Source organism: Garra rufa, chromosome 2 (genome assembly GCF_049309525.1).
Source record: "Garra rufa chromosome 2, GarRuf1.0, whole genome shotgun sequence".
In the NCBI taxonomy this organism is placed as follows: Eukaryota; Metazoa; Chordata; class Actinopteri; order Cypriniformes; family Cyprinidae; genus Garra; species Garra rufa.
The window spans coordinates 30,414,550-30,436,658 of NC_133362.1; the positions used below are offsets into that span (position 1 = coordinate 30,414,550).

The 22,109-nt window shown below is 36.5% G+C and overlaps 1 protein-coding gene across 1 annotated transcript in view; it reads right to left on the minus strand.

The window, feature by feature from the left end:
* The window catches only part of camkmt (calmodulin-lysine N-methyltransferase), a 153,423-nt gene extending 131,825 nt beyond the window's left edge, over window positions 1-21,598 (minus strand). The window contains exons 1-3 of the mRNA XM_073834076.1: window positions 21,305-21,598; window positions 20,978-21,156; window positions 19,124-19,188 (exon numbers count right to left, since the gene is read on the minus strand). Of these exons, the coding sequence (XP_073690177.1) occupies window positions 19,124-19,188; window positions 20,978-21,156; window positions 21,305-21,424 (364 nt within the window). The 5' untranslated portion in view covers window positions 21,425-21,598. The remainder of the gene's footprint in view (window positions 1-19,123; window positions 19,189-20,977; window positions 21,157-21,304) is intronic.
* Between the last annotated feature and the right edge of the window lie 511 nt (window positions 21,599-22,109).

Sequence of the window (22,109 nt, forward strand, 5' to 3'; positions counted from 1 at the left end):
TAAATAAGGTAAATGACATAAGGCTATTTAGTTTGTTTAATAAAATAAAGTATAGACCTGTTCTATAGGAAAGATAACCTTAAATGACTTCTATTGTGATCTGATGCTATGACGAAAATAAAATTAACGGGGGCACCGTTGGGGGGGCCCCGTAAAATAATGGCAGGGGAAACACTGTAACGTACATGCATGTAAATAATTAAAGCGCATATATTAAACCTAGATACCAGGTTTTTATTTAATTGAACCATACCGGTCATGAATTCACAATAGCATTATGCTTTATTATGATTTACATAGGTTTAATATATCATGCAGCCTTGGAAAACGATCTAATATAGGGTTTGCACGTAATTCACGATTTGGTCAGTTACAACAGCATGGATTGCTTGGTTAATGTATTACTGAATACGCTGTTCTGCTAATTAGTGTTGTGGAAGCTGCTAAAATCATATAGGGAAAGACTTAGTAAACAGGAAAGGGTGCAATATTTTGACACTAAAGGTGATAGATGCTAAAGATATATACAACCTGACTGGAAATGATCAAAACAAGCACAAATATTGTCAAGATTCTTGCCCTGAAAATCCTGATTCAGTTTGGCCAACCATAAACATCTTTAGTTCCTCAGACAGTTTTTTGCACTTTTCTCCTTGATTTGTTGAAACTTTTGGCAGTGTATATAGTAGGCTGCTCTAAATGTTTTTCCCAGTCAGACCGATTAGTATAGCCCAAAACATAACAATAATTGACCATTTTCAGCAGCAATAATCAGCAAAATACGCAAGTTTTGTTCGGTTCAGTGGCATTGTTTACGTTCAGTGCCGGCAATATGGCTGATTGATAATGCATTGTGAAAACACTATGTGTTTGATGGATTCTCGTCCGTGGAATGTGCCACAAAATCCAATTAGGTTGTTGTTGTTTTTTAACTGAGTACGCAAATTGAATCGAGGAATCGTAAAGCACTAAATGTGACCAGTGTGGATTTTGCTTAGTATGAGTTACAATGACATAAAATGAAGCCTCAATGCCCCTTTTGTGTTTAATTACAAGGGTTAGTGTGTGAGACATCATAATTGACAAACCGTCTCTGTAGACGTACAAAGCTAAGGCAATGATTGGCCATATGGGCATCTGATCAATATCTGTGAGTATCTGTAATGCACTTGTCACTGAGACAGACCGCAAGCCAAATTAATAGAGTGCACACTTGTCTTTAACGAAGCATAGGTGACGCACTCTGGGTCACTCTTTTAATGTGCGGCGGCATGTATGTATCTGTAAGAGAGGAGTGAAGTGTAAATGCATCATGTGTACACTTGTGTTTGTGTGTTTCTCTCTAATGGTCCTCGGGGGCAGGGTGCTCCTCCATCAGCAGGGCATTAGCACTCTGTTGCCCCGCCTGGGTATCGATGGGTCGCTGTGGTGATGCCACCCCCTAAGGGCCGCCACGCCCTCTGGACCGTCTGGCTGAGTGACCTCTGACCCCGGGGCTGTTTGGCAGGGCTGCGCTGACTGCGACACAGTACTGGCCATTGATCTTCCACTGACACCAGGACAGCACTTAACACTCCGACTGTGGGAGTAATGGAGCCTGCCCACTGTTATTACTGACCCTGTGTGTGTGTGTGTGTGTGTGTGTGTGTGTGTGTGTGTGTGTGTGTGTGTGTGTGTGTGTGTGTGTGTGTGTGTGTGTGCATGTGTGTGATAGAGGCCAGTACTGTGCATCTCTCAACCTCTCACTGTCCTTTTCTCTTGCTGTCCATCTCTATCAATATTAATAATGAACTTCTGTATATCCAGACGAGAAGCAGCGTGTCTACTCAAGAGATTAATCTTTCCTCACATACACCCCATCCTGCTGCTTTACCCTTTTCTTACACCAGTCTGATTCCTGGAGGCCAATTAGAAAATCACATTTAACCCCAAAATTAAATTTAATTATTTGACGTTTTACTTATAGTATTCTGATGAGAGAAAATTAAGCCTAATTGTAGAATTTTTTACATTGGAACAAGCACAAAAAAGTCATTCTGCAAAAAAGAAAATACTTTCGAAATATTTTTATCATACATAATTCTGCATCATATATATATATATATATATATATATATATATATATATATATATACATAATTCTGCATCATATAAATTACAGTAAAGTAAAAGTCCAAACACATTATGGTAATGCAAATTATTATGCTTAATTACGCTTAATAAAATGAGAATATCACAATGAAAAATGTAAAAAAATGTTTGTTTAATTTAAAATTTACATTTTCTTTAGTCATATTGATTTACAAAAGTGAATAATTATTAAAAGTAAATAAATGTGGCCCCATTTGATTTTGGTGTGAAATATGTATGAGTTATTTAGGGAAACTAATAATAATAATAATAATAATAATAATAATAATAATAATAATGATTAATAAATAAATAATCTAATTGCTTCTTTTTTTCCCCATTTCATTTGGTGTGAAATATGACATGGGTCAATTTTCATGGTATTAAACCACTTCTTTATGCCTGATTATTTACAAAAATGAATAATTAAAATAAATATTATTTTGTTTTTGTTTTTTTTGGGGGGGGGGGCTATGTCAAATTTGACATTCTAATATTTAATTTGTTTAACTTACTTATGCACGATATGCACTTCTTTACAAAAATTAGTACTGATGTAAAATACATTAAAAAATTTATAATTAAATTCAATAAATAAAGTAAGTTTTTTCACCTTGTTTTATTTCTTCATGGAATTAAACCACTTCATTATGCCTGATAAAAAAAATGATAAAATTAAATGATTTGTTATAATATTTTCATGTGATTAACTCACTTCTTTATGCACAGTATGCACTTCTTCACAAAAATTAGTACTGATGAAAAATACATAAATTTAAGAAAAATAATATTTCAATTAAATAAATAAATAATTTATTTTGATTTAATATTTATTGATGTTTAATTTTCTCATGGAATTAAACCACTTATTTATGCCTGATTTTTTTCTTTTTAAATTCATTGATTAAAAATATAATATAATATAATTTGTGTGTTTGTTGGTTTTGGGGGTGTATATATTAAATATATTTATACACAATATAAATTATATAAATAAATATATACATATGAACATTTTCAATATACTGTATATATACACTGCATATATCAATATACTGTATGTGTGTGATAATAAATATACACAGTACACATGCATATATTCCACATGCATATATTACATAAAAAATTTTTTGTTTATTTTTATTTTTTAACATGATTAATCGTTGCCCAGCACTAACATAATAAATAATCTATAGATATTAATAACAAAAATTGGGATAGATATCATATGCATGTATATATGAATATGAAAGTCATTCAGTGTCATAATGTATATGAAAATACCATGATATAGCCATAAAATACCATAACTGTACCATAATTTATATTTATAGTACTTTCTGCAAGAGTTTTAGGCCATGACTGACAAAGACGATCCACAATAGACAGCAGAAAAGAACACTTATATCAAGCCCACAATGGCAGAGGCGAGAACAATACAACTGTCCTTCCGTTCCACACCCTCTCAGTTTCTCTCTCACGGCCACAAGCTTGTGTCTGATCGCTTCATATCTGCAGCCCATCTCTTCATTATTTACAGTAATAGCCTGTCAAAGCCATGCATTCAGTCTCTCCAAATAACACGCACCCACAGTTGGGCAATGTGCATGGTGCATGCACTGGCCAGTTAGAGCTCTCTCCCGGTGGCAGCCCGGGGCTAGCTGCTAAATGGAATGCTTCACCTCAATTGTGAATGGGAATCATTTCTCCTTTATTTCTCCATGTGCGTGACCTTGTCTTTCTTCCCCTGTGTGAGGTGAAGGACGCAGGGGGCTTGCCGCTGGCTGGTGGGGGCTTAGTAGAGGCTGGAGAGGGACATTAGAGAAGCGGTCTTTACCAGACGTGGGCCCGGAGCCCAGGTCACGGCAGGGGAAAGAGGCTCTTGAGTGATCTGATTGCCTGGTGCAGGATGCGGCGGTCCTTAGAAAGGTTGCTAATAGCATAGCCCCCTTTTAGTGAGCAGGACAATACTGGCTAATTCAATCTGATGCAGAGCTCTTGTATACACACAAGAGTACACACAAATGTAGACGGCCGTTTAACTGAAGAGAAAAAGCGGCCCAAAACATGCGTGCGCTTACGCCGACGCACACACATACGCGCGCATTCCTGCCGAGTTCAGCCGCGTTCGGTCCCTGCGAACGCTTGCTCGCATAGCTACTTGCACCGTGGACTGGAAAAGCCGATGGCACTTGTTTTGAATTGATTGCTAAAACGCTGGGTTTTGTGGCACAGGAGAGAATGGACTTAAATGATTCGCATTGATTAGTGATGCCCCACTTTGGAGCACGCCATGGGTTTCAGCTCAGCGACAGAACAAGTGCGCGAGTTCACACAGTCTGGATTACCTCTTCACGCAATGTAATGTGACACTCCTCAATTAATAACTTCATCACGAGTGGAATTAAGCATCAATTTAGCGAGTTGCAATTTTAGCAACACAGTGAGTGGGAATCGTTTGATTGGTCTAGAAAGTTCTAAAAAGTAAGGAGTGCGGAATTTCTAATAAACTAGGTGTTTTTACACCTTTTAAAAACTGAACGAACAACAAGGGAATGTTTGTCCAATCAGATAAGGCAGCAAAGTATGAGAGTGCCCCCAACTGGACGCTCGTCAGACACAATTAAAAAAAAAGCTAAAACAATTAGAGCGGAGATCGCTGTATAACCACCACGAGAGGTTTAAAAATGTCCAATCTCAAAAAAAACACCTAAATAAACATGCCTTCTCTCCACAAGTATCCCCATAAAGAGTTTCGGCAATGTGTTTTTCTCACTGTGTCAAAACACAGAGGTCATATGAGAGGCATTCACTGCCATTTCAGAGGCCCCAGGTAAGAGAGATGCAATTAGGACGCTAGCACGATCAATTAACCAGCTCTCCAAATCTACAGTAATTAGCTTCTCCATTGTGGAACAGTTGTAAAAAGCCACTTGGCAAAGCAGCGAAAAAGCATCGACTGGATTGTTTGGAGGGAATGTGGGTGTGTGCGTATGTACGAGTATCATTGTGTGGCACAAACTGTTATACAGAGTGTGATGTGATTGTGTGCTGGAGAAGGGGTGGGTGTTGGCAGGCTCTTTAACTGGTGTACTTACTAAACAACAGTGTGTTCTCTTTTGGTCAGATACTGTATGTGAAGATCACGCGCACGGATTCTACCCAAACATACAGTTGTGCTACATTTCAAAGGCTTTTTTTTTTTTTTTTTTTTTTACCTTAAAAAGCTCAGTGGGGTGGCTTGGCATCATCTGGCCACTGGACCAGCACTACATCAATTCCCCATAATCCTTTTGGGCCGGATGGGTAGGGAAAGGTGGGTGAAAGAAGCAGAAACGTCATCCCCCAAAGCACTCCCCTAATTCGCCGTTCTGATTGGTCGGCCCACCCTCAATGCGTTTTGTCAAGCGTGAACCCCTGGGCTGGGACTAATAAATGACTTCTCCTTTCTGGGGAAGATTACGTCCCCTCACGGCTCCGCCAAGACAATGAAACAGGAACCAACCTGCTGGAACAGAGGTGGGCCGCTCTGAGCTGGGTGAGAAGGTGGAAACGAGGCGAAGTGGTCGAACCAGTATCCATTCACTAGATTCATTCACAAGTAGGCCAGAAAGTTTAGTGACCTTTATGTTGTTCCAAACCTGTATGTAACCCTAAAGATGATATTTGTGACTCTGGACCACAAAAATACATTGTATAGGTCAAAATGATAAATTTTTCCTTTTATGCCAAAAATCATTAGGATATTAGGTAAAGATCATGTTCCATGAATATTTTTTGTAAATTATGTACCGTAAATATATCAAAACTTTATTTTGAATGATAAAAATTCAAAATATCAAATTTTTTGAATGATAGCAATATGCATTAAGAACTTCATTTGCACAGATTCAAAGGCTTTTATCGGATTTCAGATTTTTAAATAGTTTTATCTCGGCCAAATATTGTCATGTCCTAACATATCCTATGATATGTGATATGGCAAAAATATCATATAACAATTTTATTTTTTATTTTTTATTTTTTTTTTTCAGAAATATCACGATTTGCAATTTTATCATATTTCTTTGTCATGTTGGATTACCTATTTTGCAAGTTGTCTGAGCAGTACAGCCAAACTAATTTTGACCTGTTTTAAAACCAAAGCCTTAACAAGGTAACAAAATATAAAATTAATAGAATAGAAGATGTTTAGGCCAAAGTGGGCGAAGATAAAAATGTTTGTCATTATTTTATCTTTATTAAAAAAAATAACAAAGATAGGCTACACATTACACAAATACACATAATATACAAATAAAACAAACAGTGCTTAAATTTTTAGGTACAGTAGGTGTATTTAGCAGTAGCATTCAATAATATTAAATTAAATATAAAAATAAAACACTATATAGCCTACACTATATACATAATGCATTGACTCTTATTAAAGCAACTGTATAAGTTCTTCAGTCAAGAGCAGTAAGTGACTTTTCTTTGTGTTTTGTTTTATTAGCCTACCATCACCCAAAAATGACAGTTCTGTCATTATTTACTCACTCTGAAGTTATTTTTAAATTTGAATGAGTTTCTTTCTTTCGTTGAAGAACGTGGGTAACTAAACAGTTGCTGGTCCCCAGTTACATCCATGGTATTTTCTTTACTTTTCACAATATCAAAGTCAGTGGGGACCAGCTATCCACATTCTTATTTTGTGTTCAGCACAAGAAAAACTAAATAGAGATTTGACACCATGTGCGTGTGTAAATAATGACAGAAATGTAATTTTTGGGTGAACTGTCCCTTTAATGACAATCGGCAGCATGTTTAGTTCTGTCGCTTTAAGAGCTGCATGCATCTAATGTACAGATGTGCATCTGTTTTTCTCTCAACTGGTTACTTTCACTTTAGACATAACCAACTGTGTTTATATGTAAGCCTTGTGTGTTTTAACAGTATTAGCGAATCAGCTGCGAAAGATAGATTAGTCCAGTAATCAGGTGCTGTTTGTCAGGCTTTTAGCGCACACACTTCAGGTGTACACGCTTATGAAGCGTATGCCTGAACAGCGCTCAAACAAAATAACATTATTTAACCAGCAAAGCTTTAACACACATGCAAATAATGTACTTTGTGACTGTGAATAAGTAAAGTGTCCCGTGAGTGAATGTATGTCGTGTTGTACAGTATATTGAGACTGAGGCGAGCTGTAGCACGATACAATATTTTTTCAAAAGCAGATGGTGGAGACATTTTAATCATCCCAATCAAAAATCATATCGCACACCCTTACTAGAAAGGTCATTCAGCTTAGATGATGTGTAGATCTCAATTTCCAAAAAAATTGACCCTTATGACTGGTTTTGTGGTCCAGGGTCAAATTTTGTGAACTGGGGTCAAAATTGGATGGGATCCAACATTGGTTAGACAAAAAAAACACTAAGGCGTTTCATAAAATATCAAAAGTTATGCAAGTTTGGAGCAACATGAGGGTAAGTAAATGACGGCACTTTAATTTTTATGTTATAAACAGGTTTATACTTTTATATTAGGATGTAACATACCTAGAGCATTCGGAAAGAAAGATAAGAGCCGACAAAAAGCAAAAGTGTGGGGCCTCTGTCCTGTCCTGAAAAGCTAGTGATGTGAAGCAGCTTGCGGTACATATGAAAAAGTGCAGACAATAGGCAAGCCAAGCAATCAGCCCGCTTCTACACAACTCCTCTGCGGCGCGACCCAAAAAGCAGGGGGTGTGGGCTTCTTAATCTTGCTTCTCTTGCCAGCGCAGGGATCTGGAGGTGTCATATTCCTCCAAAACATTCCTGCTCCTTTCGCTCCAAATGGCCGACGTTTTGTCGCCAGTGCAGGGCCCCTGTAATGAACCTGGGGGGGGATCTTCAGAACTCAATGACTGGACGTAATTACTTCTCTCCTTTTCTTCGCTCCCTTTCTCCGCACTGGCTCTCCCTCCGAGCCGTACCGGCCCCCAGCTTTCGGGCTGGCTGGTCAAATACAAAAGACAGGCTGCACCGAGTCCAACTGAGGGGGGGCTGGAAAGGGGGAGCGTTTCGGGATCCAGAAGCCCCCCGATCAGCTGTCACTGAGACACTGAGCGACTCAGCACTCTTCACTAATGCCTGAGCATCCTCAACTTAGGACAAGTTAATTATGATTAAGTACAAATTTTAAAGCCAACTATGTGTGCATATATATATATATATATATATATATATATATATGTATATATATGTATGTATGTATGTATGTATGTATGTCCAAGCTAATTTCTCCTATTTTTTATATTTAGATTACCTTTGCCATCATCTAACACACAGTTAATCCTTAAAAATACAAATAATTAAATAACACTTAAATCTTAAAACAAATATATCAATTTCAAATACTGTACAATACAATGTTGTGATGCCTACATTCACTTGCAGAATTCTAAATTAACGTGTTTAAGTTTTCAATGTCTTATTTTTAATTGATTTAGAAGAAATAGTACAGAATTTGATGGCCATTTATTGATTATTGGCCATAAAATGAAAATAATTACAGACATATCATAACATATTGACTTAAAATTAGTACATAAAAGGAGATAAAATGGTAATCTATTAAAATATATATTTAGAAATTAATTCAAAATAAACAAACAAACCCTCATTTTTTATTTAGAATTAAATAAGAGACAAATACACTATCAGTCAAAAGTTTTTGAACAGTAAGATTTTTCATGTTTGAAATATTTTTACTATTTAAAATAAGTGATTTCTATTTAAATATATTTAAAAATGTAATTTATTCCTGTGATTAAAAAAAAAAAACATTCTAATATGATTTTCTGTTCAGGAAACATTTTTTATTATTATTATCAATATTTAAAACAGCCAAATACATTTTTTCAAGATTCTTTGATGAATAGAAAAAGGTATGCAATAAAAAGCTATTGTAGCATTATACACTATACCATTCAAAAGTCTTCAAAAAAATATATTTAAGAAATTCTAGAAATTAATACTTTTATTTAGCAAGGATGCTTTAAATTGATCGAAAGTGATAAAGACATTTATAATGTTACAAAAAATATATATTTCAGATAAATGCTGTTCTTCTGAGCTTTTTATTCATAAAAGAAACCTGAAAAAAATTCTACTCAGCTGTTTTCAGCATAATAATAACAATAAAAAAAATTGAGCAGCAAATCAAAAAATTTGAATGATTTCTAAAGGATCATGTGACTGGAGTAATGATGCTAAAAATTCAGCTTTAAAATCCCTGCAATAAATTACATTTTAAAATATATGCAAATAGAAAACAACAGTAAAAATATTTCAAATTTTTACTGTTTTTGCTGTACTTTGGATCAAATAAATGCATGCTTGGTGAACAGAAGATACTTAAAAAAAAAAAACATTAAAAATCTTACTGTCCAAAAACTTTTGACAGGTAGTGTACATTTATTATCGATTTTTCATTATGTAAGAATAATGAATATACATTTTTAACTAAATATAAATATTATGAAGATTCAAGAGCTTTATTCTTTATTATTTATATATCATATGTACTAGTACAATGAAATTCATAAATTATTTAAATTAACGTTTCTAAAAACATAAAAGCCTATTCAAAAACACACACATTAGGCATGTTAGTTCTGCTAATTAGCTGACATACATGTAAACCAAGAGACAGCACTTAATAAGTGAAATAAGTGTATGAGAGTCATTACATTGAGTGCTTTGCAGACAAACATACATTCAGACACCACACACGCACACACATACACACGTCCCTCCCGGGAATCAGGTTTTTTGGAGTGCTGCCCGAGCTAGTAAGAGGTGGCTATTCACATGCCTTGTTCTCTACCAAGACGCTAATCAGATAAATGATCTATTTGTTTTAAAACATCATCAAGTACATTAGGGCTGCTGGAGACCTGGCATGGTTGCTAAGCAAACCGGGGGGGGCGATGGGGGGTTCGATACAGGCGAAAGGGTGAATATGAGCATCGAGGGGGTCCACAAATGCACCAATGGGATGACAGAAAAGTGCACTCTGACAGACACAGAGAAATGAGAGACAAATTAACTACATTACATTAATCACTTACAAGTCCAGGGGGAGCACAGAAACACACAGATACACATTCGCTCAAAGAGAAATAAAGCCCTATGTATGAAAGCCTGCTTACGCCACTGAATAAAAAAAATTAAAAATCTCAAAATTCTTTTTCCCCTCAGGATTGCATGATATAAATTTGCAATTGTGAATATATAAGATATATAGTCACAGTTCTGACTTTCTTCTCAGAATTGCATGATATAAACTCACTATTGTGAGAAATAAAGACAGAATTCTGAGATAAAAACTCACAATTCTGACTTTTTTCTTACAATTCTGACATTTTTTCTCAGAATTGCGTGATATAAACTCGCAATTGCAAATTATAAAGTCCAAATTGCGTGATATAACATGTAGTTGCGAGTTATAAAGTCAGAATTGCAAGATATAAGTCACAATTCTGACTTTTTTCTCAGAATTGTGTGATATAAACTCACAATTGTGAGAAATAAAGAGACTTCTGAGATAAAATTTGCAATTCTGACTTTCTTCTTGCAAATGCGAGTTTGTATCTCTCTTTTCGTCACAATTATGATGTTTTTTTCTCAGAATTGCGTGATATAAAATCGCAATTGCGAATTATAAAGTTAGAATTGCATGATATAAAGTCACAACTCTGGCTTTTTTTTCTCAGAATTGCATTTTACAAACTCGCAATTCCGGAGAAAAGTGAGATATAAACTTGCATTTCTAACTTTTTTTCTCAGGATTGCATGATATAAACTCACAATTGTGAGTTATATGGTAAAATTTGCGTGATATAAACTCACAATTGCAAGGAATAAATTCAGAATTGCTTATAAAGCCCAATTTTGAGGTGAAAAGGCATTCATATCACAATTCTGACTTAACTCAGTTGCGTTTTAACATCCTAATGGTGAGTTTATACAATTCTGAGAAATATATTCACAATTGCGAGATATATTTCAGAATTCTGAGTTTATATCGTGCAATTCTGACTTTATTTCTCAGAATTGCCAGTTTATATCACACAATTCTAAAAAAAAAAATAGAATTGTGAGATTAAAAAAAACACAATTCCTTTTTTATTTTATTATTAATTTCATTTTAATACATTTATTTTTGTTTACTTTGCACACAAAAAGTATTCTCATAACACTGATCTCACATGGACCATTTTATCGATGTCCTTACTACCTTTCTGGGCCTTAAAACATTTCAGTTGCATTGTTGTCTATGCATGGCCAGAAAGCTCTTGGAGTTTATCAAAAAATATAATTTGTGTGAAGAAAGGTCTTACGGGCTTGGAATGACATGAGGATGACTACTTAATGACAGAACTTTAATTTTTGGGTGAAAAAAAAATTAAATCAAGTCTCAAGTCCACCATTACCTTTGAGGCTAGTTAGTTAGAAGACAAGTGAATAGTCAAAAATGTAATCCATGAGGGGCAAAAGGTGCATAAAACTTGAAAAATGATGGAGGACAAGTCTAATAATCAAGTCTGGAATGTGAATTTCTAGGGTGTTATTACTTTCTTCAGTCACCCCCTCTCTCTTCTAATTCCAGACTAGAAGGGATCTTTGCAACAAAAGAAAAAAAGTGTTACTTGTCTGCTAAGGTATGTTGGTAATTACTGTGGCATTACACCCCGCACAATATCCCTGCAAAGTCTAGTATTGTAATTTCTTTCCTTCAGGGTTCCCTTTATCACGTCTCTTAGCTCTGATACAGCTCGCCCCACTGCTGACCCCTGTAGCCGTGATTAAGAACATTTGCTTTTATACTCCTGCTTATATGGAGGAGCAAATCCTTTTATAATGCCATCTTGCACATAGCCAGAAAAAGAACATTATGTTTTATAGTAATGCTTCACATAATGACTTTAATCTGGGTCAGTCATTTATCATTCAGCACAGAGTCCCGGTCAGTTCTGGGTCACTCAAACACAGACAATATTTCCCGTAGGTGGCTTTAGCATGAAAGCAGTTTTTGGCCTTTTCACCAGTGGCACTGACTGAAGACACTTTCACTGTAAATGATGAGCTTTGAGAACTTTGACACGGAGCTCTTACACAGTGTTCAAAATTAACTTAAACTGAGAAAATTTACCTGTCACATTTTAGTGTCACGTAGTATAATGTATATGGTGCATCTCAATAAATTAGAATGTTGTGGTAAAGTTCATTTACTTCAGTAATTCAACTCTAATTGTGAAACTTGTGTATTAAATAAATTCAATGTACATAGACTGAAGTAGTTTAATGGTGCGTTCACACCGGACGCGACTTGCGCGGAAAAAACGCGCTATTCGCGCGTAGTTGAACGCTTGAACATTTGAGTTTACTCGCGTCATTCGCGCGTGACATTTTCTTCACAACAGACGCGGATTCGCGCCATGGGAGGGGCTTCTGCCACTCGTCAGCGGGAAAGTAGTTGTAAAATAGGTGAATGAGCTCAATTTGCCAGCTTTAGCTTGCTTGTAGTATGTTGTAGTTGTATGTATGTATGTATGTATATGTAGGTCAAATTGAGTAAAGAGCGTTTTTTAAAACTTACCAGATTGTCCGACCTATTCACTCACTTTCTTCCTAGCAAGATCCTTTTTATTACTGTTTCTACAAAAGTCCAAAGATGTATCGTACAGCTCCGAGTAACCACAGACAGCAACGGTGATTTTGTCCTCCAGTGTTGTTTCGGATTTCTGCCTCCGTCACTACTAGAGCAAGCTCCTGATTGGTTAACGCGGCGCGGATTTTCGCTAAAGTTCAGATTTTTGAACTCGCGCGGCAATCGCTTGAAACGCTCAATGCGCGCCGCTTCATTCGCGCGTTTCGCGCCGCAGGATGGCTATTCACGTCTTCGCATTGACTTAACATGTAAATCACTCGCGCTTGCCGCTTCATTCGCGTCCGGTGTGAACGCACCTTAAGTCTTTGGTTCTTTTAATTGTGATGATTTGGCTCACATTTAACAAAAACCCACCAATTCACTATCTCAACAAATTAGAATATTTCATAAGACCAGTAAAAAAACATTTTTAGTGAATTGTTGGCCTTCTGGAAAGTATGTTCATTTACTGTATATGTACTCAATACTTGCTAGGGGCTCCTTTTGCTTTAATTACTGCCTCAATTCTGCGTGGCGTGGAGGTGATCAGTGGCACTGCTGAGGTGGTATGGAAACCCGGGTTTCTTTGACAGTGGCCTTCAGCTCATCTGCATTTTTTGGTCTCTTGTTTCTCATTTTCCTCTTGACAATACCCCATTGATTCTCTATGGGGTTCAGGTCTGGTGAGTTTGCTGGCCAGTCAAGCACACCAACACCATGGACATTTAACCAACTTCTGGTGCTTTTGGCAGTGTTGGCAGGTGCCAAATCCTGCCCAAATTCTTAAATCGATTTTGGTTGACAAGCCTCTCAAGCCTCTGAAGGTTGCGGTTCTCTCGGTTTGTTTGTGCATCTTTCTCTTCCACACTTTTTCCTTCCACTCAACTTTCTGTTAACATGCTTGGACACAGCAGTCTGTGAACAGGCAGCTTCTTTGGCAATGAATGTTTGTGGCTTACCCTCCTTGTGAAGGGTGTCAATGATTGTCTTCTGGACAACTGTCAGATCAGCAGTCTTCCCCATGATTGTGTAGCCCAGTGAACCGAACTAAGAGACCATTTTGAAGGCTCAGGAAACCTTTGGAGGTGTTTTGAGTTGATTAGCTGATTGGCATGTCATATTGTAATTTATTGAGATTTGAATTGGTGGGTTTCTGTTAAATGTGAGCCAAATCATCACAATTAAAAGAACCAATGAGTTAAACTACTTCAGTCTGTGTGCATTAAATTTATTTAATACACAAGTTTCACAATTCGAGTTGAATTATTGAAATAAATAAACTTTACCACTACATACTAATTTATTGAGATGCACCTGTATATATGTGACCATGGACCACAAAACCAGTCTTAAAGGAGTAGTTCACTTTCAGAACAAAAATTAACAGATAATGTGCTCACCCCCTTGTCATCCAAGAGTGTTTTTTTTCTTCAATTGTAAAGAAATGGTGTTTTTTGAGGAAAACATTTCAGGATTTCTCTCCATATAATGGACTTCTATTGTGCCCCCGAGTTTGAACTTCCAAAATGCAGTTTAAATGCAGCTTCAAAGGCCTCTAAAAGATCCCAGCCGAGGAAGAAGGGTCTTACCTAACGAAACGATGGATTATTTTCTAAAAATATTTACAACTTATATACTTTTTAATCTCAAATGCTTGTCTTGCCGAGCTAGACAAGACGAGCATTTGAGGTTAAAAAGCATATATATATTTTTTTTTTTTTTTTTTTTTTTTTAGAAAATAACCGATCATTTTGCTAGATAAGAATCTTTTTTCCTCGGCTATGGTTGTTTAGAGCCCTTTGAAGCTGCATTTTGAAAGTTCAAACTCGGGGGCACCATAGAAGTCCATTATATGTAGAGAAATCCTGAAATGTTTTAAAATTAAATGTTTCATTTAAAAAAAAAATCTAAATACTGAGAAAATCGAAAAGTTGTCCAAATGAAGCTCTTAGTAATGCATATTACTAATCAAAATTTAAATTGTGATGTATTACATATTCCTATATATAAGGAAATTTACACAATATCTTCATGAAACTTGATCTTTACGTTGTATCCTAAGGATTTTTGGTATAAAAGAAAAATCCATATTTTTGAACCATACAATGTATTTTAGCTATTGCTACAAATATACCCATGCTACTTAAGACTGGTTTTGTGGTCCAGGGTCACATATATGATTGATTTCAATTGCTCATGTTGCTTTCAACAACAGAGTAGTCCCTAACAAAGTTTCCAGCCAATTGGCGAGAAACTGTTTTATTTACTCACCAAAGACAATTCTGACTGGCATTTGGCACTTGGCGAGTGTTAATTTTGGCCCCTGCCTGCGCACGTTCAACAGGCCGGTCTGCAGTAATGAGGGCTTGAGTCTGGTCAGCGAGCCGTCCTGTAAACAGTCTGAGAGCAGCGTTAATTAACTCTCACCAACACAGGAGAGCAGAATAAGGCAGAGATGGAGAGCCAGACCTCTGACCTCTGCAGGTCTATCCAGGCCTCATTGGACAGCCTCAGTCTGAGCAATTAGTACACCGGGTCCCCCAATCTACATAATTGCCCAAGCAGGGGGTAGAACAGACGGGCAGAGATGAGTGGAGACCATTGGACACACACAAACAAACACATGATTCAAATAAAAAGAAAGACGCACACACTGATAACACTTATTAAGCTATGAAAAAGTCACCATCACACATGGATTCGTGATAACTGCATGGATTCTGAAGAACCCTGCTGAGACTGAGCGCTGCCTGTTAGTAAGACTAAATGTCAGGATTTCAATAGGGATCAGTTCCTCCACCTCATCATGCGACCCCTCTAAAGAATGTTTTAACTCAGGACACAGGGTAAAGACCCTGACTAGACTGACTAACACCCAATGAGGTTCGTATTTTGTGAGTGTTAAAAGGATTGTTCACCCAAAATGAAAATTCTGTCATTAATCACCCTCATGTTATTCTAAATCCATAAGACCATTTATCTTCAGAACACAAATTAAGATTTTTTTGATGAAATCCAAGAGCTTTCTGACCCTGCATAGACAGCAACACAACTGACACGTTCAGGGCCCAGAAAGGTATTAAGAACATTGTTAAAATAGTCAATGTGACATCAGTGGTTTAACCATTATGTTATGAAACTATGAGAATACAAAAATTATCCAACAATGTCTTCTCATCTGTGTCAGTTAACACAGTTAACACCTAAAAAAAACTTTAGATTGTTCAGAACAGAGCAGCCAGGCTAGTGCTTCATTATCCATTTTGGGCCAATGTTAGCGACATGCATAAAAAGTTATCATGGCTACCGGTGAAGGTTAAATTACATCTACTGTACAATATATTTTCACAAGGTAATCAGGTATCATACCACTTATTTTTTCTTTGAAAAGCTTGTTTATGTGGGAATTGGACATTGGATTAGAAAACACATCAAATGAGTAAAGCTCAGCTTTTTCCACAAACAAATTTGCTGAAAAATATAAACTCGCAATTCTGACTTTTTTTTAAACACAATATTGAGAGTTTATATCTCAGACTTCTGACTTTTTAACTCACAATTGTGAGATTATATCATGCAATTCTGACCTTATAACTCGCAATTACGAGTTTATATCACGCGATTCTGATTTTATTTCATAATAAAATTTATTGCAAGTTTATATCTCAGAATTCTGACTTTTTAACTTGAAGTTGTGATATAGCCTCGCAATTGCAAGTTAAAAAGTCAGAATTCTGAGATATAAACTCGGAATAAACTTTATTTCTCAGAATTGTGAGTTTATATCAGGCAATTCTGACTTTATTTCTCATCAACTCTTGTGAGTTTGTATCTTGCGATTCTAACTTTTTTTTATGACTGATATGTTCACAGAATTGCGAGTTTATATCTCAGAATTATCATATAATAATAAAAAATACTTTTTAACTCGCAATTGTGAGTTTATATCACGCAATTCTGACCTTATTTCTCAGAATTGAGACATATAAACTCGCAATTCTGAGAAATAAAGTCAGAACTGCAAGTTTTTATTATGCAATTATGAGAAAAAAAGTTGCAATTGTGAGAAGTTTTTTATTCAGTGACGGAAACGGGCTTCCATAGTTCACACATGATCCCTAAACTGTAATTTACCAGTAATTTTCTGGAAAAGACTGTGTGTGCGAAAGCACCTTTTGGTTTCATTAGCACCTGCTGGTAGATGTTGCAACTACATCATCTGTCTGCACAGAGCTCCTCTAAAATGAGTATCACTATTCCACACTATGTATACTACAAGTACATATTCTCTTTAGTTTTGAAACCAACTCTGACCCAAGCACATGACAGTGGAAGAGCTGATGTTTGAATCCAAACCAGTGGTCAACAAGCCTCTCTAAAGCTCTTCATGTCTACCCAGCATGTTCAGATAAGACCTTTTGTGTCCCTCTTGATCCCTGCTGGAAACAACAGCACTTAAACCCACAGCACCATCAACCCTTCCAACCCTGACAAGTTGGATCACCGTAATCCATACATTTGGATAGCTAATCCACATTCAGTGCCTCAGAGGACATAGAGACCTTTCGGCTTGTCAAATCCTGAGACGAGGATTTTAAACTGGGTATGCAGGGTGGGTAATACATGGGGCACCCCCCTTTGCAGACAATGAGCCTGCTCAGCTGAGCTGACAAGGACATAGGGGGAGATGTTTGGGCTTACCAATGCGTAAGATCAATTAACGGTGGTTGAGAGGAAGGTCTGAAAGGAGAAGCGATGACCCTGCCGTAGAAGAGAGCCATGCTGCCCCTTTTCACTAATCCAGTAAAAGAGCCAAATATTTTAAGACATATCAGTCCACAAGCCACTGGAAATCAACACGGGATAAGATTCTTTCCTTTAATCAAACAGGTCATCTGCATAAAACAAAAAAGTTTCAGATACAGATTCAACTAAAAACCTCTGAGCCATTGGTGTGTCTGCTAAAAAACACATTTTTTGATCAACAGAATAATGAAAGTCAAACAGGTTTGGATTGAGATGAAAGTGAATAACTGATGACAGAATTTACATGTTTGGGTAAACTATCTTTTGGTTTCATACACATTTTACCACTTTTCTCTGAATATGAGGATAGTTGAGCCAAACCAGTCTGTCACAGTATGATCATAGCTTAAGAGAATGGATTTCCATTATAACTCAGTTCGGACAAAATAGTAGTTACTGTGTTTTGTCTTTGCACAGCAGATTTGTTATAGAGTCAGCTACACAATATATTGCTGTATAGGACCAATAGAATATCTACAGATGTAAAAAGTTTGGGGTCTGTAAAGGCTTGTTTTTTTAAGTTATGTTTATCAAGGCTGCATTTATTTAATCTAAAATACAATAAAAACTGGTAATATTGTGAAAAATCATTCAAATGTTTTCTAATTTAATACATTTTTAGCTTTTTTTTTTTACATTTGTTTAACATTTCCAGTCTTCTGTGTCACATGATCCTTCAACAATCATTCTAATGTTGTAATAATAATAATAATAATAATAATAATAATCTAATAAAATAATGTTGTAATAATAATCTATTCAGGATTAACATTATTTGTAACATTAGACATGTCTTTGATGCATTAAATTGATTACAAATGACATTAATGTTAAATAAAATCATTAAAAATAAAATTATTTCTTCATAAAACAAAAATCTTACTGACCCCAAACTTTTGAACCGTAGTGTTTATCATGAAAGTGTGCATTAATATACAGAGATGGCATAAATATATTTACAATACACAGGAATTACATTTCACAAGAACCAATGAATTAGTTCAGTGTATCTGCTACTTGATGATTCTGCAACTTTGTTTAGTCACATATATTCACTTAAAAGGTATAATTTTGGCCAACTTAAATATTTTCTTTAAATTTCCCTGAAATGTACACTGCTTATTTAATTGTTCAGGAGTCAATATGTTGTATGGCTATACAGTGCATGTTTTATGACTGTTCTGACCTGTGCTAGGAAAGAAAAAGTAGGCTACTTTAACACTCCTGGCACAGACAGAAGGAATCAATAAGTTGCTTTTAATTAGGTGCTTCTAAGGCTCAAGTGTGCCTGCCTCTGGTGCATCATGGAGCTACAGCTTGATTTGACCCCCTACTGCCTGCCATAGGATATGCTCTGTTTAAGATTAATATCTGTTTAAGATATTGCTCATTCGTAATCAGAAGATAGGCAGACTGCATTAAAATAACATGGATATCTCTATGTGGTCCATTTCAGGGGGAAATTTTGTTGTTTTAACACATGAACATGCACAGAAGGGATACTCACAGACATTTCCTGTGTTGTCAAAGCTGCTGAGCACCTCATCCACTCTAATTGGACCAAGATTGTCTCTGAAATGCATTAATAAAAATCACATATATATAAATATAATGAGATAATGACAAAACATTAGTGTCAGCTAAATAAAATATAATAAAATGAATGTGTTTAAGTACACTGACATAAGCAAAAGACTTAAAAAAGCAGTTAAACCAAAAAAAGAAAATGTCATAGTTCATTCTCCCATAATGCAATAAATAAAACACTTTTTTTGCAGAATGACTACGCTGCTCTTTTTTTCCATGTCCAAGGGAAGGATAACAATGGTTGTGATTATTTTCTGAGAAATATTTCTGTGAACTATTTTCAGAGCATAACTTTCAACTTAAATTTCATATAGGCTTGGAATAGATGTCTTATGGACGACTTTTATCATTCTTCTGTGGGGCTTTTTTCCATGTCCAAGCGAAGGATGACAATGGTTGTGGTTATTTCTGTGAAATATTTTCATAACCTAACTTTCAACTTAAATTTCATATAGGCTTGGAATATAAGTCTTATGAACAATATTTATCATTCTCCTATGGTGCTTTTTTCCATGTCCAAGCGAAGGATGACACTGGTTGTGATTATTTTCCCTGGTGAAAAAAAAAAAACTGCTAAAACCAGCCTAAGCTGGTTGGCTGGTTTTAGCTGGTCAACCAGCCTGGTTTAGCTAGTCATAGCTGGTCAGCAGGCTGGTTTTAGAGGGGTTTTGGCCACTTTTTCAACCTGGCCAGGCTGGTCTTAGCTGGTCAGGCTGGGAAACCACCAGCTAAAACCAGCCTGGCAAGGCTGGGAGACCAGCTAAAACCAGCTACTTCCAGCTTAAACCAGCTAAGACCAGCCAACCAGCCTAGGCTGGTTGGCTGGTTTTAGCTGGTCAAGCAGGCTGGTTTTAACTGGTCATAGCTGGTCAGCAGGCTGGTTTTAGTGTGGTTTTGGCCACTTTCCATCTTGGGCAGGCTGGTCTTAGCTGGTCAGGCTGGGAGACCACTTGGCTACTTCCAGCTAAAGCTGGTTTCAAAGCCTAGGCTGGTTTTAGCTGTTTTTTCAGCAAGGAAACCTTGCAGAATCTGATATTTCACATTAAAGACGTTTACATATAGTCCACAAGAGAAAATAATAGTTGAATTTATAAAAATGACCCTGTTCAAAAGTTTACAGCTTGATTATTAATACTGTGTTGTTCCCTGAATGTTTGGCTGTCATAGTTGTTCATGAGTCCCTTGTTTGTCCTGAACAGTTAAACGGTCCGCTGTTCTTTCCAACAATGACTGTGTGATTTTGAGATCTGAAAAAAGATGGATCTCAAAATCATACAGTCATTGTTGGAAAGGGTTTAAATACACCAAAAATGTTTAAAAACCAAAGAATCTGTGTGACCTGAAGGATTTTTCTGAAGAACAACTGTTCTTTAACAGTTCAGGGCAAACAATGGACTCATAAACAACAATCACTAATCAAAAAAAAAAAAAAACACAGCTGTGGATCATTCAGGTAACAACACAGTATTAAGAAATAAGTGTATGTAAACTTTTGAACAGGGTCATTTTTATAAATTCAGCTAATATTTTCTCTTGTGGACTATATGTAAATGTCACTTGGTAAATGTCAGTACTAAAAAAAAATAACATGCGTTTTGTATGATCCTACTTATTTTGGTAAAACAAGGTGCATGTAAACTTTTGAAATCAACTGTAGGTTTGGAACATGCTAGAATTGGCCTTTGTGATAACTATGCCATAAAACGGTAAGTTCTTAAGAGTCCTAAAGCTAAAACTGCTTCAACAGCTGCACTAAACCCTTTCTCCTTCATACCTGAGAAAGGCACTGTACTGAGGAAAGATTGCACTTCTGTACTCCACCCACTGCCCGTCTGATGGCTCATCCGTCTCTGAGGGAGTGACCCTGCTCCTGGAGAACAGGTTGAAGGAGGAGAATCTTCGCACTGACACCTGCTGAACATCTGAACTATCGAGCTGCTTCTGTTTCAGAACCTGCATTGTGAGAGATGCATAAAATGCCACTGCTGAGACACATCCATATGTCAAACGTGATAAACGCATTACATATAACGTTACGCTTATTTAACCAAATTCATCCAAACAGCTGCATATTGAAGGAGATTCACTAAACACCCCTCACCTGTCGCAGAAGAGCCCAGCGTGCACGGGCCACATCGGTTCCACAGTGAGAGTCGTCATTTTGGTGATTGTTCGCGTGCATTTCTGTCGCAGCTAACGGGGGATCTTTAAATTTATTCATGACAGAGCAACCTGCTCGATTTGATCCTGGTTCATACAGAAAATAACTTATCACAGTATAACTACAACGACAACGGAATGCAGAGTCTAAGCGAAGGCTTATTTGGCATTTGTTCTCTGAATGTGGTTAAAGTCGATGGTACAATTTACTACCGTTTTTACCAATTCGCCGGTATGCGCTGGTCTCTGTTGCTTAGTAATAAAATCCCATGCTACTTCCGTACACCGCCTCCTCTTGTTGCAGGACGAAAGGAAATAGAATTCACTACCAGAGTCATCGAACACTCTTCTCTATCGGCTATCATCTATGATTATTGATTCGATTAATCTTGCCTGGAGTAGATGTCATATTTTAGCGCCGTTAGTGATAGGGAATCCGACTCATTTCCCCGAGTCGGTTCTTTTGAACAATTCGTTTAAAAAATCCGATTCAAAAGTAGCATATTAGTTTTGAAATACAGCAACATTAACGCGCATATCCTGTAAGAGCGGTGTTTATTTTATTGTTATGTGTTCTAGCTAAGTTTGTTGCAGCCATTCAGCTCATAAAAAACCTTTAAGTATCTAAACATTAACTACATTTAGGCCTACTTACTTTTACAAAACTTACTTTTATCAGCTAATTCAGTTCACTAAACTGACGTTGTCAGCTTTCATGTCCAAAAGAGTCGGTTTTCGCTTCAAGT